Source organism: Typha latifolia, chromosome 11, assembly GCF_019914945.1.
Source record: "Typha latifolia isolate L0001 chromosome 11, TyphaL0001v2, whole genome shotgun sequence".
NCBI lineage: Eukaryota > Viridiplantae > Streptophyta > Magnoliopsida > Poales > Typhaceae > Typha > Typha latifolia.
This window is the reverse complement of record NC_133096.1, coordinates 9,863,080-9,885,800: the sequence shown is the minus strand read 5'-3', so window position 1 is coordinate 9,885,800 and position 22,721 is coordinate 9,863,080. Positions and strand designations below refer to the sequence as shown.

General features: G+C 37.1%; 3 protein-coding genes across 5 annotated transcripts; 1 reads left to right on the top strand and 2 right to left on the bottom strand.

Moving 5' to 3' along the window:
- Positions 1–208: 208 nt before the first annotated feature.
- On the top strand, positions 209–10,883 carry LOC140798168 (MMS19 nucleotide excision repair protein homolog). Of its 2 annotated transcripts, XM_073151930.1 has the most exons (20): positions 209–465; positions 740–802; positions 894–948; positions 1,501–1,598; positions 2,842–3,000; positions 3,111–3,170; positions 3,281–3,469; positions 4,362–4,415; positions 4,928–5,014; positions 5,130–5,844; positions 6,739–7,118; positions 7,220–7,293; positions 7,725–7,830; positions 8,085–8,965; positions 9,164–9,245; positions 9,511–9,622; positions 9,696–9,772; positions 10,228–10,308; positions 10,449–10,528; positions 10,618–10,883. In XM_073151930.1, exons 1-20 carry the CDS (start codon positions 394–396, stop codon positions 10,649–10,651), a joined length of 3,459 nt encoding a protein of 1,152 aa, XP_073008031.1. In that variant the 5' UTR covers positions 209–393; the 3' UTR covers positions 10,652–10,883. The 2 variants fall into 2 exon arrangements, with proteins under 2 accessions (XP_073008031.1, XP_073008033.1); XM_073151932.1 differs by lacking the exons at positions 209–465; positions 740–802; positions 894–948; positions 1,501–1,598; positions 2,842–3,000 and having other exon boundaries at positions 3,111–3,201.
- Positions 10,884–11,142: 259 nt separating this feature from the next.
- Positions 11,143–17,215, bottom strand: LOC140797393 (tryptophan--tRNA ligase, chloroplastic/mitochondrial). Its single transcript, XM_073150793.1, has 15 exons — positions 17,031–17,215; positions 16,793–16,936; positions 16,417–16,504; positions 16,171–16,212; positions 15,552–15,641; positions 15,329–15,451; positions 14,351–14,422; positions 13,936–14,048; positions 13,821–13,842; positions 13,652–13,717; positions 13,373–13,429; positions 12,764–12,810; positions 12,043–12,124; positions 11,736–11,825; positions 11,143–11,526 (listed from the first exon to the last, which is right to left on the bottom strand). Exons 1-15 carry the CDS (start codon positions 17,105–17,107, stop codon positions 11,392–11,394), a joined length of 1,248 nt encoding a protein of 415 aa, XP_073006894.1. The 5' UTR covers positions 17,108–17,215; the 3' UTR covers positions 11,143–11,391.
- A 690-nt stretch (positions 17,216–17,905) lies between these two features.
- On the bottom strand, positions 17,906–22,141 carry LOC140797394 (protein phosphatase 2C 53-like). 2 transcript variants are annotated; one of them, XM_073150794.1, is made up of 4 exons: positions 21,569–22,141; positions 20,304–20,588; positions 19,596–19,710; positions 17,906–19,141 (listed from the first exon to the last, which is right to left on the bottom strand). In XM_073150794.1, exons 1-4 carry the CDS (start codon positions 21,899–21,901, stop codon positions 18,822–18,824), a joined length of 1,053 nt encoding a protein of 350 aa, XP_073006895.1. In that variant the 5' UTR covers positions 21,902–22,141; the 3' UTR covers positions 17,906–18,821. The 2 variants fall into 2 exon arrangements, with proteins under 2 accessions (XP_073006895.1, XP_073006896.1); XM_073150795.1 differs by having other exon boundaries at positions 19,596–19,701.
- Between the last annotated feature and the right edge of the window lie 580 nt (positions 22,142–22,721).

Below are 22,721 nucleotides of genomic sequence, written 5' to 3'. Positions count from 1 at the left end.
TTTTATTTTATTTTTCTTAAGAGCGTTTGGTTGTTAGAAAATAAGAAAAGAAAGTAATCATTCTCTAAAACTTTTTTTTTTACTTTTAATATTTAGTTATAAAAATAAATAGAAAAAGTGGCACCAATATCTATTAAATAATATTTTCTTAAAATAAAAAAGCAAATTAATTGATTAAAATATAACACTTCATTATAATAACTATAATTCTCTTTTATATTACTATTTTACTCTTGTTAGACTAGCTAATTCAATCCTTACCATTTTAAACATAATCCTTCATTCTTTTCGCGGCATCTGTTTCTTCCCACCTCGGTCGGCCATCGGTCTCCAGAATCCTCTCTTTGTTTGTTCTCTTCCCCGAAACCCCCGCCCCTCGTCCTCCACACTCTAATGGCGAATCCGAGCTCTTGGATCCCCCACGTCGAGGCCTTCGTCGACACATCTCGCCCGAAGAACGAGCATGTCGTGTTCTCTTCTTTGCTGTCGCTCCTCCTCCTTTCTCTTCATGTCTTCTTTTTCCTGTTGAAATGCTGATCGGCATAGGGGTTTCTTTTTCTTGGATCTTCTTAAAATAGTTTTCATTATTTTTTTCTTTGTTTTTTTGGGACAATTCTGAAACTAGGGTTTTCATCGTTGTATGCCGAATTCTTTATCGTTATGTAGAAATTTCGAGCACAGCTATTCTTTCTTTTGCGTTTCAATGCGATGTTAAGGTTTTCAGCTTGATTTTTAACAGGCGGCTAGTCTTGAGGCGATTGCAATATTGGTGAAGAAAGACATGCTATCCCTTTTGGAATTGGTGGGTTACCTGGACAAATTTTCTCATAATTATATTCATATATGTCTTAGAGATTCACTTTGTTCCCCCCCTTTTTTTTTCGTTTATTAAGGTAAAAGAGATGGGGATGTATCTAACCACCACAGACCATGTCATTCGCTCAAGAGGTACGCATTCACGTTGTTGAACATTGATCTTGTCGTGCTACTGGTTTTTCTGACGTATGTATGATGCTAATCTGACCCATGACGATGTCTAAATTATTAGTGGAAATGCTCACTAACGTCATACGTCCTCAATACTTGAGTCTTTTTTGCTGTACTAAAACTATCTAGGCCGGGATGGTCTTTGATCAGGGTTGATGTCCTCTGAGCACTGGTCTAATCCAATATATGAGCTTTTTAACGGTATTTTTAATTAAAAGTGCAAGCATAATTTTATTGTTTTGGTACAAAATAATGGGCAGTTCACACAATAGTGTGTATTTAATGTCACCCACATTTTTATTCAGTGTTGCAACATGTTCTGTTTGCTTTGAAAATTAGCTTTTCGTTTTAGGCACGAAGTCTAATAGGACCATATTCTAGTTTATAAGCATGTTTTTGTCATTTATATTACTAATAAATGCATAAATTTATTATTTGATTATTTTAGAATTTAGAGTGTCAGTGACGTGTGTTTATTGTCAAGAGAATTACATGGTTTCACTGTTGTAGCAGGCATCCTACTTCTAGCAGAAGTTCTTACTGGTATTACTTTGAAGCCATTGGATAGGACCACCATAAGTAGCTTGGTAAACTTCTTCACATCAAGGCTGGTAAGTCTTGAATCTTGCATCTGATATTTCTGTCTGATTCTATTTCAGTGTTTAAGTCCTTGTTGCCTTTTCCTAACTATTAATGAAGTCATTTCATAAATTTCTAATTTTATAAATAATGAACCCTCTCCTTTTTATATTTTTCCTCAGCCAGTTGCACTTCTTTGTTTATTCCTTTTTATACCAGTTAGAAAACTAGATATTACAATGTTGCCTGGAAAATACACTCCTGAGGAATGATGTAAACAATCATCATTTCACCTAGCAAAAGAGTGATTAGTAAAGTAGTATTTTAAGATTTTTATGTCCTATCTTCTAGATAAAAATTTGGAGGACATGTATCCTGAAAGCTAGGATATGAAGCACAAAATAAGGAGCAGTTTGCTAGTGATCTGGTGATATCATCTTCTCTTGTTTAAGTAAGAAAGTCGAAAGATTGATAATTATATAGATTGAGATGATCTTGTTGCTACTAATTGTTGGTCACGTGATTAATATAATTGGTGACAAACTAGTCTAAATTTGTCTGATGATTGAAAAGAGAAGGGGAACATCCACTGGGCTAAGGAGAAAGGAGAAGGAAGAATACAGCCCACCTGGCTTTTGGGAGGTTAATGAGAGGAGAGGGGAGAAAAGATTAATGCATCCGACTGTAGAGAGAAGTATAAGAAAAGTGGAGAAGAGACTAATAAAAGGGGTCGTAAAGTCTTTATGTTGGGAACTGCTCTCAGAAAATTGGATTTAGTTTCGTAGCTTCACTGTTTCTTGAACTTCAATTGCTGATATTGAGATTTTTCTGGATGACAACTGTTTGTTCCTCTAATCAGCCAACCTTATCAATTAGTTAGATATATTTCCGTTTGTCCTCAAGCAATACTGATGGATTTGAAACATATGCTTGCTGAATTTATGCATTCCCTGTTTCTGTAGTCAATCAGCAAGTGTATCGTACTTGTAAACTACTTTCCCTTGTTCAATCACCCAGTGTGTGTCACAACTTGTTGGTCCAACTTAGCAATTTACAACACAGGATAATTTCTTTTGAAGCATGCTGCCTGTTAAATTGCAACACAAGTTAAATATTTAATTATCAAATGCAACATATTCTAAATATATCCATGTCATCTTGCAAGTTGTCCTCATACTTCTTGTGCCTTTCTGAGCTGTATTACTCTAGTTCTTTTATGCCCGGGCATATGAATTTTATGAATATGTTAAGTCACACCACATTTGATGATACCAGTCAGATTGGCAAGCTTTACATGGAGCACTAGTCGGTTGCTTGGCTTTGTTGCAAAGGAAAATCAGCACATGTAACATTTCGATCAATGATGCAAGAAAACTTGCTGAATCTTTCCTCACGAATGTTCAAGTGCAGTCCCTGGCAGCAAATGATCGCAAGGTTAACCTCAAGAATCTTCCTGAAGTATAGATGCATTTGAGAAGCTTATTTGGTAGATATGTTTCTTAGTAAATGTAATGCATGCCTGACATTTGATTACAATTTTTCAGCTATCTTTTGAAATACTTCGTTGCCTGTTGGATTACTACCCTGAGGCTGTTGTGATGCTGGTGACATGTCATCTTTTGCTTCTAACTTAGAGTTACAACATTCAATCTTTTAATTGACCCACTCTTCACATTATCCTTGTTATTACGTATAATGAAATTTCTTGGAACAGGGTGACGACCTTGTTTATGGATTATGTGAAGCAATTGATGAAGAAAAAGATCCTCAATGCTTGATGCTTTCATTTCATCTGGTGGAAAGTGCAATGCGATTACTTCAAGATCAATCTGATTCAGTAGCGCACTTTGCTGGTGATGTCTTTGAGATCTTGAGTAAATATTTTCCTGTCTATTTTACTCATGTAAGTTCAATAGTGACTCATGTCGTTACTATATTGACACATTATAATTTGTTTGCAGTTGGTCAAGATGACTTATAATTTTGGGATTTTTTTTCATATGACACCCTATATTATGTGTTTACTGCAAATATAAGAGTGGCTCAAGGTATTTTTGATGTTTATCGAAAATACAGGGATCATTACAAATAGTGCAGAGATGGGGTGTAAACTGCTATAAACAATTTAGGGTGCAAAATGAAAATGTTCCTATGATTTCATCCATATGAAGTCATGATTTTACTATTTAAGAATGGTGTAAAAGGCTCGACATTCCCTGCCTTTTTAAACCTTGCCATAATATGTGCTATAATCTTGGCATCCTATATGACTATCTATATCAGTTCCTCAGCTGGCAACTTTTTTTTCTGGGTTAACTGCTATTTTCACTTGAGCATTTTTGAATGGTGCACTTGTTCCCATATAGTTGTTCACTTTTTCATTAACTATACATTAGGAGTGCAAACCTTCTGATCTTTAATATGCCTAGGTCTGATCAAGCTTGGCATGAAACTGATCTTGATCCTAGAAGCTAGAACTTAGAAGCAAACTTTATTTGCTCAATTTCATGTCTAGGCTGAATTAGGTGTAATTTTGAGATGACCTAAACTCGATCTTGATGTGAGATCATGAGCCTCTTGATATGATAGTCTTAAATCTTAATTGTCTGGTAGAAAATCAAGTTTCATTCACTTGGATCAAACATAATTTAAATTTGATTAAACATCAAGGCAAGCCCAAATTTTAGCTCATTTAAGTTAAGCAGTTAGCACTAAACACAAGGAAAATAGTACTAGCTCTCGGATTTAGGTACATGATAGTTTTCTTCTTGATCTTTATCTTTGTTTGATTGCAGGGTGGAGGCAATGAGCTAGGTGTTTCTAGAGATGGCATTTCTAGGGCATTAATGGTATGTCTTGTTCCCTTTTTCTCTTGCTTGGATGTTACAAAGTTCTTCCGTAATGATTTACTAATTTGGAAGTTATGCTAGCTTGGCCAATTCCTGGTGCTATCAAAGTATGGGATAGTGATTTCAAACCATGAGGCTCGTCCTTTTTTATGGGGGAGATTAACTCTCAACTAGTGCTTCTTACGTGCAAGACAAATAGCACAAAGTACAAACAAGCAATTAATCGGTCTGTTCAGCTTTGCTATGAGAAAATAGTGACTGAATAGTTCTCTAGAAGTAAATTACATTTTGTGAGCTTAGACTTTAGAAACACTTGAAATTACTATCTGATATGCCTGTACCTCTTTATATCTGCAATTCTTCTATAAATGCTGTTGTTTTCTGGATGTACTATTTTATCTGCAGTTCTTTTTTCCTTCATTTTGCTACAAGATGGTCCTAATCTTGGAGCTTGCCGAAAAGTCTTCTGATCATTTCATATATGCAACATTATCTGCTTCTAAATGTTGCAGGTTGCCTTCTGTTCTACTCCATATTTTGAGCCATTTGCCATCCCATTGCTTCTTGACAAACTTTCCTCCTCTCTTCCATTAGCAAAGGTTTGTAATATCAGATCATGGTGCAAATCTTTGTTTACAAGATGAACTTAGTTAGTGAAACATCTCCTCTGAGAGCTTCTAGGATTGTATTTATTCTGATGACTTGTCTTTACAGCTTGATTCTTTGAAATATCTTAATAATTGCATCCCCTCTTATGGAGCTGATAGAATGGCCAAACATTCCAAAGCTATTTGGTCAAATTTAAAAGATGTAATTTTTAGTTCAGCACAAGGGTGTTTCTTGTCGACTTCAGAATTAGCTCAAGATATAGAAACAGAGGAGTACCAAATTGGGAAAGAAGCTCTAAATTGCTTGCAAACTGCCATTTTGTATTTAACTTCTCCAGATAAAGATCTTCTCTTAAATTTGATTTTGGATGATGTGGATATTGCAAGCAAATTTCAAGTTGTAATGAGCTCCATAGATATTTCAGAAGAACGTAAAAATCATTTAAATGCTCTTGGAAGCATCTTTTCTGTGCTGCTGAAGAGCTCCACTTATTTCTGCAATAGAGTGTTTCAAAAGTATTTTCCTCATTTGATGGATATCTTGGGAATTCCTGCAAGCAGTACGTCTTCTATTGTATCTATAGACAGCACCACTGGAATGAATATTGGAGCTCTTTATCTATGTGTTGAAATACTTTCGTCATGTAAAGAATTGACTTTGGCTTCTCAAGAGTTCTCCAAAGTTAGTCCAGTGCAAGAAACTTGGTGGCATGTCCTGGAAAAGTTTTCTGACCCTTTAAGCCATTTTTTTCGAGCACTCCTAGATGCAAGCTCCAAAACTGTGAATAACAGGATCGGACAAGAACATGTCCTGCGTAGTGGTAAAGTTTACTATCTTTAACATTTCTTCTGCATTAGATTTTAACATTTGGAACCAAAATTTCACTGCTAATATTAATCATGTTTGACTAGTAACACATGTAGTATTCTTGGAGGCTAAATTTCATCAATCAATGATGATCAGCTTACATAAGATGGTATTTGTTTACACAGCTCTTATCCATCTTGTTTTTTTTTTTTTCTTTCACTATTATTTATCTAATGTAGCCTTATTTTAAGTATATTGTGTCCTGTTGGAATGCTGGCATTCCATGGTGCTTCAACTGTATTCTTTTCCACAACATTCTTTCTCAAGCAATTTTATGAAGAAATGTACAAGTTCAAAATTCTTGTTTGCCTTCTATTTTCTGCAATGAAAGTAGAAACTGACATCTGCATCCTTCATCTACATTAAAGAAATATGCTTTTGAAATTCTTGTTGCTAGTCTCTTTTCTGTTCTCATTCCATTGCTTAATCATTGTCTGAGGTGAAAATGAGGAGATGATATAAAGCTTTTGTTGAGTCTCATGATGGATCGAACATAAATCGCCTATGTAGAAAGGAGGGCATTTGATGATGGTCTAAGGATCCATCTCTTTCTTAACATTGAAAATTGTAGCGGGCAGGAATTGTAACTTATGTGGCTATTATGCACAGCTGTGTACTGAGGATGTGTATATTATCTTCATAACATGGCTCTGTGTGATTTTTTTTAGATAGAATGTAGACAATCACATGTCTTATTGTCCATAATCGTCATGTAGAAAAGAAAGTAAAAGGTGGCCTTGATTGTATTTTTCATCTTAGTTCAAATTGATGGTCTCTATATTATCCTACATTTTAGCAGTGATGTTCTCAGTAATTTGATGGTTCTTTTTTTTTCTATTGTTTGCAGTAAGGGGTTTGCAGGTACTTGCAACATTTCCAGGACACTACTTACCTATATCTGAGGATGTTTATCGAGATATTCTATCAATATTCATGTCAGTCATCACTTGCAAATATGAAGATGCATACCTGTGGAAATTGTCATTGAAAGCATTAGTTGAGATTGGTTTATCTGTTGACAAGTTTCACGATTTTGCGAGAGGAATAATTTACAGCAGAACTGTTGTTGGAAGTATCATTTCTTTACTTCAACTTGATAATCCTACCATGCCCCTTACCCTAAAGCTTGATGCAATTTGTGAAATCGGTGCTGTTGGGCTGGATCATATGTCAAGAGTAGTTCAAGCACTTGAGGAAGCTATAATTTTCAATATTTCCAGAGCCTGTGTATGTTCTCAAGTTTAATTAACTTCTTATTGCTTGTAATCTTCCAATTTTGTTATACTGCATAACATGGTGGATGGAATCAATCATCTTTTCCCATTCAGATTGATGGAAGAATGGAGTTTGTGGAGATTGTAGTTGCTCTGCTCACGTGCTACTCAAGTCAAGTCCTTCCATGGTATGATCACATTTATGTCCTAGTTCCCAGTACTGTCTTAAAATTGGTGGAGTAAAATTTTTCTTAGTTGTATGATTGCATTGTTTTGGAGAAGTGGTGGATGCAAGACAACTTCTTAGTCACGGATGCAATGGACATCAAATTGTTGTATGAAGATCTCCACAAAAAAAGCTGATTTTGCATTTCCCAAACTATGTTCCAATGAATATTAAAATAAAAAGGCATAAGTAAGATAATAATATCTAAGTCAAAGTAAATGCAATTTTTGTTAGGTTTTTGTTAGACAGATAGCTTGATATATCTAATACTGCTGTTTTCTAGTTGACTTACACGAATTATCAGTTTCCATCAAATCTTAAAGTGACTAATTTGTTTCATTTTATTCAATGTTCTTGTTGCTATTTTTGATATAACCTGTCTCCGACAATCAGGTTATACACTCACGGAATCTTCAATGAAATTGCAACAAGATTTGCTATCTGTATCTGGAATGAAATGGAAAATTTAAGAGTTCCAAATGAAAAATTAAAAGATCAGGTAATAGTTGTTATCATTGCATTTTTGTTTCCTCTGTTATTCCATTGTGGTCTCAAAGCTACTGACTTAAATGTTGCATTGTATTTCTAGATTGCTTTGGTGTTCTAAAGCTTTAAAAGTATCGTACAACTGAGCTGTATGCGAATAGGCAATTTTTTGTAAAATCTATAATTATGTAGTTGTATGTTAGAAGTTTGCTTCAATATCAGGATGGCTGCTATTGTGAAGAATATTTTACATGCTCTGTTGTACAGGGTTTTCTTGATTCACTAATGAGGACAATGAAGCTTTTAGTTGCGGGCTGTACTGAAGAACATCAGTCCTTAATTGTAAAGAGAGCTTATAGTATTGTATCGTCAAGTACTTCTCTTCTAGTCGAATCACTGCCTTGTCCTTTCTCTAAGATAGAACGGGTAGAGCTTCCTCCAGATTTCTTTCGAAATGAATGGTTTGTATATCTCTTTGCATCAGTAGTGATAGCACTTCATCCACAAACACCTCTGCCAGATGTTAATGTATTAGTGAACCTTTTTACGGGTTTCCTCCTTGAGGGACATGTACCACCAGCTCAAGCATTAGCTTCTATTGTCAACAAGTGGTCAACTAACATCAATATATCAGAATGTTCAAGTGTGCGTTCATTGGATAAAGCAATTGAATTTGTTCTTGAGAGGTGCTTTTCAAGTGTACTAGGCAGCAGCCATTTGAGGAAGTTGAACTCTTCTGATGACAGTGAAGGTGATACAAGTTGCTTGCATCGCTTAAAGAATCATACCTGTTCCAAAATAAATGTCGTGAGTGGTTTAGCATGGATTGGGAAAGGTTTGCTTATGAGAGGTCATGAAAAGTTGAAGGAAATCACTAAGTTCCTTCTAAAATGCTTAATTTCAAGTCAAAATATTGAGGTCATGCCTTCACATCTAAAAGAATCTGGAAATTGTGATGAACTGGATACATGCTTTCTTCTTGCAAAAGCTGCAGCTGATGCTTTCAATGTAATTATGAGTGATTCAGAAGTTTGCTTGAATAAAAAGTTCCATGCCACAGTAAAGCCACTTTATAAGCAGCGTTTCTTCTCAAGCTTGACGCCTGTGCTACTGTCTTCAATCAAGGAATCTATTACATTGAGCACAAAGTATGTATTAGCATTCTCAAAATTTCTGTGTTCTATCTCGATTTTGGCTATGTTATTTTTCTTCGCATTTCTTTCATCTCTCCATATTTGGTGCTTTATTGAAAAAAAGTTGACTGTAATTTAAGGTCTCATTGGTTATTGATGTCATAAATCCTTGTTGTGACAAGGCCCTAGAACTGACTTTCAACTGTCATTCAGTTACAGAATGGTACTTTATCGAGCTTTCGGGCATGTTATTTCTGATGCTCCACTAGCTGCTGTTGTTGCTGAAGCCCATAAGGTTTGTTCTATATAGCAATGCTACATATATAACACACATGATACAGAAGCATGACATTACTGGTCTGATATATGGGACACCATGCCGTGCTAATATTTCTGTGTCAGTACAGCACCATCCTGCTTGATACATACCATGCTGGCAAGCTTGCATGCACGCAGCTTTTAAGATCTTGCATATCCTTACTGTTTCTTCCGCTGATTTTGTTTGAAAGTGAGTTTGCTTGAAAGTAAAGTTTGTAGCCCTGTTGGTTTTTCTTTTGCAGATCATACCTACACTGATAGATAGCTTAACTGTACTTAGTCTGGATGCGCGGAATAAAGATCTGATGTATAGCCTACTTCTTGTCTTATCTGGAATCCTAATGGATGTCAATGGTGAGATCTTCTAAACATTAGACAGTATTATATTATTTAGATTATTAAGCTGTGTTTTTGCATGTGAATGCAGGAAAAGAATCCATCATAGAGAACATTCATATCATCATTAGACTCCTTACACAACTTGTTTCTTACCCTCATATGATGGTAAATTCTTCTCTTTAGAAACTAATTTGTTTCTAGCACTGTTACTAGCGCTATACTATTGGTCTTTTACTAGTTGTCTTTTGCTTTCAAAAGCAACAGAAATACTATTTAACGTCTTTTCAGCGGGTGTTATATCCATTGCTAGTAATACTTGCCCACTCAACATGGTCTGATTTGAATTTTACGTGCTTTTTTTTTTTTTTCCTTCATTGCCACAACTTTGAGAGAGGAACTATTGTTTTGAAAATGAGATTGGAAACCTCTATTTCCTGATCTTCCTAATTCCTATGGTGTAGATGACAGTATCTGATATAAGCAAGCTGTGTCAAAATATGTTGATCACCAATTTATTCTGTTGCGAACTACCAATATTTCCTTTCTGACTCATTTCTTTGGTAACTTAACCTTAATCCAAGATTTTGCTGATTTTCTGGATTGTTCTCTTTTGTTTTTAGCTTGTTCGGGAAACAGCAATTCAATGTCTTATAGCCATGTCAGGTCTTCCTCATTCAAGAATTTATCCCATGCGACCACAGGTCAGTTCGGATATTCTTGTTGTAGAGGTTCGATTCATCTAGTTCTAGTACATTATTGTTTTTTCCTTATATTTTGTGCGACATTTCCTGGAGGATCTCTCCGAAATTGAATATAAAATGTATATTTAATCTGCTTGCAGGTCCTACGAGCTGTAACCAAGGCTCTTGATGATAAGAAAAGGGCTGTCCGTCGAGAGGCTGTTAGATGTCGGCAAACATGGTTTGATATTCATACCATTTTTTGATACATTTCTATCAAACTATTTTGTTATACTTGTAACCCCCACTTCCACACATACAAACACACAGGGCATCAATTGCTTCAAGAAGTCTGCATTATTGAGGAAGATGAAGTGAAAGCAATCCCTAGAAGTATTTAGAGAGGCTCTTCTCATAACTGTCTTACCTTCCACATGTACACGCATATCAAGCTGATCTCGTAATATAGATTGAAATGAGATGAGAGTTTTTTTTTGTTTTTTTTGTTGAGGTGATTATTGCAGATTCTGCGCACTTCAATGTAAATTACTTCTTTGTTTTTTTTATAATTATTTGAGAACTCGAAAGTTCAATAATGTGCTAGACAAAAGGCGAGACTCCCTAGATACAAAGATGAGATTCTTAACCTCCATCAAGTTTTCACATGCAACTCATTTAACAGATTTCTTATCCCATCTACTAGCAATCAAACAATTCGCAAAGGGGACCTTTCTGTAATGATCAATAAGCAGATGCACCTCGTAAACCAGTATTCTTACTGAAATATAAAAGAAACAACCATTAATCTCAGAGTACTACAATATTATTTCACAATTCTAACAATTAAACCTTGGATGGTAAAGAAACTAATCATGAAAAAATAGAAGACAAGAAGAGTTGTAACAGAAGATAAGTACTTTCAATCAAATATATCAATGGTGCCCCACTTCAAATAACCGTTTGGAACTTCCAAGGGGCTATAACACTTGATAAGAAAAGAAAATTGCAAAAAATGTGGCTTAAAACTTGCTGTCTCGGGATGGAAAAACTAAAGGGTTTTGACTTGCTTTTGGTAGTGACAAATCACTTCAACCACGAACTACACTATCTCCGCAAGAAACCCATTGCCTGGTAAACGTTATTGAGTGTGGCATCAGCAATATCAGCTGCTTTTCTTGCACCGTCAGCAAGAATGTTATCCAAGTAGACAGGATCAGAGGTGATCTCCTCATACCGAACCTAAAAGAGACACGAGTTCTTATTTTGAAAAGGAATCTAATAAGCAGTTAAAGAACATGAAAAATGAACTTCTTCAAAAACTACACCAATGAAGAAACTCAAAAGGGGATCATATTTGAACAGTTATTATTAGCACAATGCCATCAGAAAGTATACGAGTAAGATCTCGTATATACACAAACCCAGATGATCTCAAAATTGTATTTAACCTGAATCGGGTGCAAATGATCGATTAAAGCATCTGTAAGGTTTGATTTGAATGTCCCCCAGTTCATATCTTGGCATTCCAGATCAACTTCCTGGGATAAATAGTGCATGAGGAGCTAATTAAATGAAGAGGTAATGTAAACAACATAAAAGAAGATGATGGGCCATGGATCAAGAAGCCAGTTCAAACTAGTAAAATAGCACACAGCATAAATGTACAACAGTAATAAATGAAGGATCATAATTAGGTAAGCATCATGGCCTGAACTAGGCATGAACCCATCTAGATAATTGCATTCAAACCATTACCTCCTTTGTCCTTCCGGTTATAAGCTGGTATACTGAAAGAAGGTTGTTGCATTCAGGCCTCTCTGGGTTGTCGAACTCCAAGCTGCAAGTTGTGAAGTCCAAGAACAGAAAAAAGGACTTATCTTTGATATAGAAGAAAGAAAACTATCTTGAAGCAGCTACACATACAAGTTAAAAATACCAGAAAAACTAATAAGGGCATTCAATATCTATAACAATATTTTCTGACAAATGCTTCCAGATTTAAATGCCAAGATTTCAAATTAGCTACATCAACTTTTCACACCATTCAGTTTGTGAGCTCACTGTAGTGACACTTCCTCTGCATTCTTAGGCCAATAATATCATCTCTCATTGATTTACCAGAATTACTTTATGTAATCCATTTTGTGGCAACCCCCAATAGTATCTTACTTTTTGTATGACATGCTGGAACTAACTAAAATTTAAACTTCCATGCCTGCAAGCAACAGAAGATATATTGCTGTAGTATGGGTATGGTCCATCAAGTATTGCTAGTATGCAGACATGAGCTAGGGAAAGATGAATATACACACTGTGTAAGCATAACACATGGCCAACAAGTGGATGATAGAACATGTGAATCGGAAAGTCATACATGAACAGATATTTATAAACAAGCAAATTGTCAACTGCTCCTATGAATAGAGTAGAAAGTGAAATGAAAGGAAAAGAGATGGAGAGATTCATGATTACAAACCCAGGAAATGAGTCAGTTTTGCATCGCTTAATCTTGTTCACAATCACCTAGAAAACACCAAATAATGTTAGTACAATAGCAATAGCAAAGATGAGATATAGGTTCAGGAAAATATTACGGCACAGGGACAGCAAGGCAAGGTTCGCTAATAATGTTTCTATATACGCTTAGATGATCTTTCGACACACGCAATTAGCAGAAATGAGAACAACGGATTCCACAAGTTTCAATAGCATTCCATCCATTTCTAGTATTGGTCCTCTGCATTGTATTTAACATTTGCCAAAGATACAAATGGAGAACAAACTACAGAATAATGATCCAAAAGTTCAGTTAATGAACCTTTTACAATCTAAAGTGTGGTGAGGTCGTGATATAACAACATTCACAGCCCGTCAGCACAGTTTAGTGTTGCAATATCCAACTTATTGGGTATATGATCCATATGAAGAGAGAGAGAGACTCTTGATTGGACTGGCAAGCAATATGGAGTATTTCCAGCTACCAAGAAAGCAAAGCAGCATAAAGTTCTGAATCATACTGTAACACAGGTTTTGTCCAAACTCTAAGGTACATGTATGTGAGTGCATCATGCATGAATATTCTTACATCTTTTGGGTCAAGCAGGTTGATTCGAGACTGATCCGAAGGAGCAGACTTCGACATCTATCAAGCATAACCAGAAAAACAGTCAGTAGAACACCGAAGCGTACAGGATGCAACAGTTTAGTGGAGGAGCAAAAGGGTTTGAATGCTTCATCCAATTATATGGGATAACGCATAATGCATTATGATAAAGATTGACAGACTAATTATTTCATTAGTATGCACTCAAATATGACAGTATTTTGTAATCGAACTATTCGTAAAATGAATATCCTCAAGTACCTTAGAAAGTCCATCAGTCAAGGACATCACTCGAGCCCCTGTAGGTGGAATAAGGGCTTCTGGAACCTTAACGAGAAGATTAATACTGGTAAGAACAAACATATATGGTTGGATCTTAAAAGGAGGAAAGATAAAATAGGTCTTAGAAAGTGAAATAGGGAAGGCACACCTTAAAAATTGCACCGCCTTTCCTGCAAACAGGAATATGCTATGAGACTAAAATAGAGCAATTAAACTACCAAATGAATAGTCAGAAAGTTGAAACACAAAACAAATACTGTTACCCTCCCATTTTTTTCCACTTCCTTCCACCGTACAGATAATTTACTCGTTCAGCAAGTTCGCGAGTCAATTCCAGATGTTGTTTCTGGTCCTCACCAACAGGTACCAAATCAGACTGCATTCATGAGCGAGCATTATCTATCTATATGTATAGAGCTTATCAATTCAACAGTAAGATCTCAATATCCAAAATGTGCATTAGACTTGACGTAATCCATAAATGTGAAATGATGACGATGATGATAATAATAGTTATACTTATAATTGTAGTAGTAATAATAGTAAAAGAATAAATAATAATAATAATAATAATAACAATTATTATTATTGTAATTATATTTATAATAAAGGGCCTAGCAATCACTTCTTGTTTCGGTTTCATGGTGAAGAAAAACATAAAGTGATGCACAGATTTACCTGATACAAAAGGATATCAGAAGCCATGAGAACGGGATAAGTAAGAAGTGCTACTCCAACATTTTCATCACCCTATGGATCCAAAAATTAAAAAGATAGTTTCTCAAGATGAAGGTCATATTTGACAATTTTTCGAAAAAAGAAAACATAGAAGGTTTATGATATATATGCTTAGTATTGGCATTTAACAAGTTTGCTGCCTCAAAATGCTGTTCTGAAAAACCAAGAAAAGTATAAAATGAAAGAAAAGAAGTGTAAGGCCTATGCATATTGCCTAGGAAAAATATTCACATGATCGCATCTTATATGCATATACTGCAAAGAAATGTGAATACCAATCTAAAGAATGGCCTGGTGATTGTACTTGTTGCATCATGAAGATCAAACTAACATAGAAAGGATTGAAGAAATATTCTGTGTCAGGATGATCTCATACTCGAAATGTAAACCTTGAACTAAATCATAAGATCATAGTTTAAGGCGAAAATGTAGCATCTGGAATCTGTTCTGGTATGGCTTGGGGTCACATGTTTGACATTGTCTCCTATCCTTGTTCTACATCAGAATTTTGAAGGGCTATTCCTCAATCATGAATTCAACAATTCTCATAACTTTGATGAATACTGCGCAACTTTCAGATTTAATAGCAGAACTATCACTTTCAGGGAAACACCTTGTAGATAAGTTAACAACACTGGCCTATGTGTCTGTGAAGTGTTCATTTCCAGTATGGCCAATGAAATCTAATCCAGAAAGAAGGCTTGAATAGGCACAGCATCACTGGATTGAAATCAGATATGCACTATCACTCAACCAGATTAGGAACCATCAAAACAAAGTATACAGATATGATATAAGTCAGAATATTTTAGTATGGAATAGTTTGACAACTACGAAGGAAGGTTACTACAGATACAATATGCACAAAAGGTAAAGAAAAGGTGATGGTGAAGAAGCTGTCATACAGCGATGACGCACCGCCTTGCGTGATTTTTCTTTAAACTGAATCATTTTGTTCAGCCAACCAAGAGGGGTAGCAGAACTCAGTAGCCACATCAGCTCCACATGGGCACGAACATGAGATTGCACAAAGACAGAAGCCTGAAAAACCAAGAGATGTATTTCTCTTCTTATTTCAAAAACAAAAAGAAATTCAAATGTAAATGCTGATTTAATGGAAAAACAAGCTGCAAGTTTGGACCTTGGAAGTGTCCACACCACATGCCAGATATATAGCAGCTGTACTTCTTGTTGCTTTAGATAACTCTGGGGCATCATATGGTAAAGTTATCTGTACATAGTCAAATCAGAAAGTTGAAGATATAAATAAAAAATATGTATGCAAAAAAAAGGCAGCAAAAGTGTGTAACCAATTATTATATTTGACTGACCATTTTTTGCTTTCCTGTGAATGATCATTCCAAGATTATAAGAAGTAAATTGGACCTTTACCGAGTTAACTGTCACACCTTTAGAGTGGCATATTCATATATGAAGGGTGCCACGGAAGCACTTTTCAAGGTTCTTGAATCTCCTATGTATTAAGGAGAAATGAGGACCAAGCATCACATTCATAAGTAATTCTAACAGTCCTCAACTCCAATAGTCCAATGTAGTTAACAGGTGGTATACGCACAAAAAAAAGAGCATATGCTCTAGTTAAACAGATCAGAGTACATTCATTTGGCAAAAGAAGTAGAAGGCAAGTATGCAACATTATGACTAAATGCATGCTGCCCTTAGTGCAAATCATGGCAGCATTTGTGGCTTCATATTTCTCTACATGCCTATATGAACATTGTAGCTGTAAGGAAGCTTACCGCATGTAAGTCTACAATGAAGAAGAACGTTTCATAGATATTCTGCAAAGAATAGGAAAATGCAAGTCAACATATGAATTCTACAATGTGAGTACAAGGACTGCACCGGTACTAACTTTTTAACCTGAGACCTTGACACTTTGACCCAACGAAGGATAATTCAACTCCACATAGTGGTCAAAAGACTCAAAATGAATACAAAAATTGTGAAATATGAATTTTTATGATTAAAGGAAGCAATACAACCTGAAGCGAAATCCAATTCTTAATGGCACCAAGATAATTTCCAAGGTGTACCGATCCTGTTGGTTGGACACCAGAAACAACCCTTTTCCTGTACGATAGAAGTTTGAATACAAGATTATCTTAAATAAAGCAGCAATTTAAATGTGTACAAGTTCCGAGCACAAATAGATGAAAGTAATAGCATAGTTACATTATCTGCCTCTGACTATTTATAGTTTATGCAATTGCAAAAGTAAAACTTCAACTCAAAATTGGTCCTTAGGTCACTCAGACAAGGAGTCAAACATATTGCGTGCAAAGTAAAAGAAGGGAATTTCGGGTTACCCTTCGCTTTTTACGTCAAAATAAAGACTACTAAAACCATTGCAAAGGTTACTTTTTCGCTGGAGCAGATGAAGTTTCGGAGCTCTTCGCTTCCGACACAGAGACGGTACAGTTGCATCGGTGCGGCGTAACGGGGCGGAGATGGAAGCGAGAAGGAATGTCTCCTCGGGTTGCTTTCGCGTTGCGACCGCGACAGCTGATACCAACGAAAAAAGAGGAAAATAGCGGGGTTAAGTGTCGGAATCGGGAGATCGTATCAGTGGGAAGTGAAGGAAATCTCCGTTACGGACGTGATTGAATTGCCCAGGCGAGAAGAGCGGGAGCTACTGGAAAGCGTGAGGAAGTGGGAGAGAAGAGAACGACTCATCGCCGACGAAGTCTTCTCTCCCTCTCTCTCGCTCCTCTATTTCTTTGTTTCTTGTTCGCGATTGGGCTCTGAGAGGATGACGAATGACGAGGGAGAGGAAGAGGAAGATTTTAGATTATGATCATATGATGCTCTACGGTTTTGAAGCAATTGACGTGGACGATTAACGACGGATGTGATTGAGAGGATGGTGCGGGGATACTAATTGGGCTTCTTATTCTTGACTTTTATTTGACCAAAATGCACACAAAAATAAAGCAATAAATAAATAAATAGTTTTACAATCACTCCGCAGAATTATCTAATTCTGTGTAGGTAATTACATTTCATATAAATTAAAATGCAAAATTTATACTTCTGATGCTGGGTCATAATTCGGGAGTGAAATTGTAATTTAAACATTGTTAATGTTTCAAGAGAGCTGAAACAATGCTCGATCATACTACCCCCATTACCGGTTTCAGTGTGGTCAACGTTGTCAATAGCTTCGGCACCGCCCCCTGGAACGTCTTTCCTATGTTCTCCTGCATCAAGAATTCAAGATTCTCTATACCAGCAGAGTAAACAACACCACTGCACGTAATTTTGTCAGGCTTGCTCTTCGAAGCAAATCATATAACCAAAGAATGGAGCCACGTTGGGATTACGCTTGTAAGTTGTAACCCTTCTTGATGGTTAAGTGTGCAGATAGGTCAGAGAAGATGGATCTCGATGATTTCGATTCGATCAGAAGAGCTATTTTCATTTACAGAAAAGAAAGAAAGAAAGAGAGAAAAAAAAAAATCTTATTACCAAATATAGAGAATACGCACACAACGACGTTGCTTCATTTGATCAGAAAATAAAGACAGTAATGATAATAACAATTGCAGGATATAACTGCCTTTGCCTTTTGTGATTTTGTCCTTTGAAGGATTACATGCTGGACGTACAAGTTTCTACCATGTTGCAGAGATGCTGAAAGAAAATATTGATGGTGATAGATAATCAAATTCTGCATCAAACACATTGATGATTGAAATATTGGTAACGGCAGTTCAAATGCTACTGAATTCTGACTGTGGAATCGTTTTTCGTATCAGAGTTGTTGGTTTTCATAGGTGAAGTATCTGAAAAAAAATCTGATATTTATACTGGTAGCAACAACACTACAAATTCCAATTGGATACCGGTGAGATGTAACCACAATAGCTGAAGATGGCATATACTATATGAATCATTCAATAGAAGCTATGCAAATTGATATAGGAGAATGGAGAGGATAACCTCAATTTAGCGGTCACTTGCACCTTCTGATACCTCTTAAACCAACCCAGTATTTCATCAGCAACAAAAAATCTCTCATGGTAATGTGTCCAGCACTGCTATTTATCTGTGCATCAATTGCGGGACATGCTCTAGAAATTTGCCATCGCACTATTAAGGAAAGATCATTGAGGTGTTTTCACTGATCGAGCATTAATTTGCAGGTCCCTTGAAGAGTGTCTCAGGATGCGAGCAACATTGTCCACAATATCTAAGCATCACTTGTGGCTGTGCCTCCGGACAAGCAAGCAACAAAAATAAATTTGCCTACATGCTTCTTAGGAGCATCAGACAATAGTTTGAAGCACCTGACTCACATACCAACAATATTTCAGGTGAAACTAATTTCCCCTTCAGGAATATCTCCTTAGTGACTTCCATAGATCCAAATATCATAGACAACTTTCCTTCAATGCCTTGGCCTTCGCCTACTCTTAGTCTTCAAATCTACAACAATCACAGAGATATTGTCTGAACTGTTTTTTCTGTAAGCGATCCTCACAAGATGATCAGCAACTGCTTGTGCAGGAGCTGGCAGTAACACATCCTCCACCAGGCCATTACGGCGATGTCGCCTTAAAAGACGGCAAGCCAAGTCCCCAATTTCTTCATTGGAAATCACATCCCAAAGTCCATCACTGGCCACTATCAGACACTCATCATCCTCATTTCGAGATAGAAAAGTGACTTCAGGTACTGGAATTATCCAAGGTCTCATATATCGATCACCTTAAGTCAAAAGAAGATTACTGTAAATTATCAAAGAGAATGAAAAATATATATTTTACTATATCATTGTCATAGGGAGTTCACGCAGTTCGGAAGACCCACAGGGCATTAACCAGTTTTCTGCAGGTAATAGTTTTATGCTCTTCGGGCAAAACAATTGTGTTGGTATGCATAAAGAAGGGACAATATAAATACAGTTGCTAACAGACTCCACAATCATGAGAGGCAGCAAACTGCAAAAAGAAGATCCTTCAAATCGCTACTGGAGATATGGGTTCAATAGGTATTCTTACGAAAGATCCCAGATTGCTTTATTTGAAGACCAAGTGGCAAACATTAGGAAGGTTGTGACTACAACAAGAAATCAAAACATACATAAATGGAGCAGATAGGCCATACAGCATAACCACTGGAAATAGTAAATATGCTAAACTAGGTGCAAGAGAGAACAAACCAATGGATCTAGACATGGCAAGAACCCCTAGCACCCTTGGCCCTTTCCAGTTCATGACTCTTCCACCTGCACTTTCAATCCTTGCAAGCTCATCCTCTCTATCAGGCTGTAAGAACTACTGTTAGAAGTCAGATGGGAGCAGGCCAAAATAGAAATCATGTTTACATTGATAATAAAGAGAGAAGTTATTTTGGGGGAAATCTTGATGATCCATCATTGCATATGTCAAGCAACTCATATCGCTCAAGAATAAGCGCTCTGTCATTAGGATTGCCACATATTCACGTGGATAGTAAGTAGAAGCTCTCTCGAAGTTCTACATAACACCTTATTGCTCCTTTTATAATGCTAGAACAATTTCTAAACCAACTGAGGTACGATTTCTAATAACAAATGCTAAGTGATAACTTCAATAAAGTAGCTAGAACATGGCTGAGAGCAGAATTAGGTAAGTGTAAGTAGACATAGTCATGTAGATGACACACTTTGCCAGCCCGATATTTCTGTGGCATGGCCTACAAACTAGTCATATTACTCAATTCAGCAACTCCAAGAGAAAATTTGAGAAGGCAAAACCTCATTCACCAATATGCTCAATTTGTCAGCGATTGTCTACAGGATCAGATTACTAATATTTATTGTATATGCTTCCCACTAAAAGAAATTTGAATGTTACTCAAGTGATAACGAGATGCATAATCGCTAGACCTTGTGATCGACGGTTAACTGTATTGTTTGGTTTCCACGACAAAGAACTGCTCTTGAGTCACCACAATTAGCAGCAATGATTTGACATCCAGACACAACGACAACTACAGCAGTAGATCCTATGATATCAGGGGCAATGCCATCTGCTATGACCTCATTATCGACCTTATCAAAACCATCATTAAACGCCACCTCCCACCTCCTTTTCCACCCCTGCTCATCATCTGTTCGCCCCCATTGCTCTGCCAGTACTTCATGGATCCTCTTTGCACAGTAATTTGCCACCTGAATTGAACAAAAAGACACCACAAAGCTATGTTATCCAATTTGTAAATCAGAAGGAAAAAAAAATAAACATTCTTAGTTAGTGTTTTTCAGCAATTTGCTATTCCAATAATGTATATGCGGCGAAAGAATGTTGCCAAAGAATTTCCTATGAAAATCAAAAGGGAAGTTTTTTTTCACCATTAAGGAGTTCTATTAATAAACAAGTCCTCATCATTAGTGCACAACAAAAAGAAATACACCCTCTCTGCTAATGGCAATAAATTCTAGTCAAAGAGAATTTATCATTCCTGAACTCCGGTGTTGTACAAGCAATAAAACCCAATTATTGAAAATTCTCCAAGTTCTCCTTTTACATGTTTCTCTCAACACTGACACTTTCCACGATAATAAAAACGAACTTTGGGAAGTAGTTGTTACAACTTCTTTTACGAACTCTTACTACCAGAGGTCAGTCGTGAATAAAATATCACTAGTACAAAGGATACGGCCATTTCTTATCTATCACCAAATGAGGCCTACTAGTATTCACAATTGCAGGTCATCCAAGATATAGTACTTTAATGATGCATCACCTCGTCGTACGTGAGCAGAGTCAATACCGTCCTACCAAACTTATATCGAAAGTTATATAATCATGGATTCAAAGGCTTGTCCCTAATTCGAAAGAAAAAGAGTTTTATAATCGTAAAATTATATTCAATACACTTTGGGTCTGCTATTTGATCGCGATATTTTGTCGAATTAGTTCATTTGCTTTTCAAAAATAGGACAAGTTTTTCTTTTTCAACAAAAATATTATATATGTATATATATAGCGGGAAAAGTGTATGGATAAAAAATTACGGCTTACGAAGCCAAATGGCACAAATTCATTGGGTGGATAGAAGATGGAGCATCTTCAGGCACTCACACGTGAAGCCCCCCAACAGAATAAACCACTGGAAAGAAGCCACGTGTGCTATACGAAGGTACAATACCTGTGAGCCCCCATGGCCATCGTAGACTCCAAAGAACCGCACGTGCGAGATCTCGCCTGATCCCGGCGCCGCACACCCGCCCACCCCCTCGCACGTGGCCGACATGAACTCCGGCACCACCGCCACGGCGTCCTCCATCTCCCGCCGCCTGCCCACCGCCGTCGCCGACCCCCACGTCATCATCGCAGCGCCGCCCCGCCGCCACAAGCACCTCGCCCTCCTCCTCTCCACCGCCCCCTCCGCCACCGCCACCTGACCAGAGCTGGATGCCGCACCGTCATCTTCCACCACGTGTTCGGCTTCGACAATTCCTAACTCTGGATCGCACTCCATCGCAAAGGAGAGGGGAGGGGAGAGGAAGGAGAAGAGAGTTGGGGGGGAATAAAAGGAGGTCGAGAAGGAAGAGCCGAGCCAATAAGGAAGCGACTCGTGGGAGATGACGTCGGCAGAAGACCGGAGGGGAGTAATTGATGTACCACTTCACCATGGGACACGTGTCGTCAAGGAGAGCGACAGAGGGGATGTATCCTTTCGGTGGGGTCAGCAGGATCAACTTCTGAGCGGAATGGAACTACCACTGCAAGCGTACTAACAGGGTTTAAATACTTATGAACTCAAAAATTTCGCTTGAAAACTTCAGGATAAATTACCCATGTTTTCTAATTGAGACATTTATAGTCCTTTCTTTAAAAAAGAAAGAAAAAAAAAGCTCTATGTCTAAACTATAATTAGTCTACGAGCTCTCTGTCAAATAAAAAAAAATTAAGTGGGTCGGTGAGAGCTAAAACGAGCTTTGGCGGTACATCCAGAGACCCGGAGCTCTTTCTTTAATTCTTTTTTTAAAAGACGTGCCACGCATCCAGACACGTGGTAGAATGCGGGTGGAGGGGGATTCCAAGCTCGACATACTACATCATCCACCGCTTTTGATCATCAAAGAGCAGCAGGTATTGTGTACCCGAATAAGTCGCGTGTGATATCGATCATGCGGTCCGGATATGAGCGGGACAGTGAGGCACCATGCGGCCGCAGCAACTTTCTACACGTGGAGAAGAGCTCTCGTGAAGGACCGGAATACGTTCTTTCTTTAATTTTGATACTGATTGATTCGATGCGTCAGACGATAAAGTAATAACGACGTGGAAAGAAATAA

Coding starts and splice junctions, on each gene's coding strand:
- LOC140798168 (XM_073151930.1), top strand. CDS start 394: ATGGCGAATCCGAGCTCTTGGATCCCCCACGTCGAGGCCTTCGTCGAC. Junction 3,470..4,361: donor TTCCTGTCTATTTTACTCAT/GTAAGTTCAATA, acceptor GTTTGATTGCAG/GGTGGAGGCAATGAGCTAGG. Junction 9,623..9,695: donor AATCCTAATGGATGTCAATG/GTGAGATCTTCT, acceptor ATGTGAATGCAG/GAAAAGAATCCATCATAGAG.
- LOC140797393 (XM_073150793.1), bottom strand. CDS start 17,107: ATGAGTCGTTCTCTTCTCTCCCACTTCCTCACGCTTTCCAGTAGCTCC. Junction 16,213..16,416: donor AGAATTGGATTTCGCTTCAG/GTTGTATTGCTT, acceptor TATTCTTTGCAG/AATATCTATGAAACGTTCTT. Junction 13,430..13,651: donor TGACTGATGGACTTTCTAAG/GTACTTGAGGAT, acceptor TATGCTTGATAG/ATGTCGAAGTCTGCTCCTTC.
- LOC140797394 (XM_073150794.1), bottom strand. CDS start 21,901: ATGGAGTGCGATCCAGAGTTAGGAATTGTCGAAGCCGAACACGTGGTG. Junction 20,589..21,568: donor ATGGCCATGGGGGCTCACAG/GTATTGTACCTT, acceptor TGTTCAATTCAG/GTGGCAAATTACTGTGCAAA. Junction 19,142..19,595: donor TGCCATGTCTAGATCCATTG/GTTTGTTCTCTC, acceptor TTTTGACTTAAG/GTGATCGATATATGAGACCT.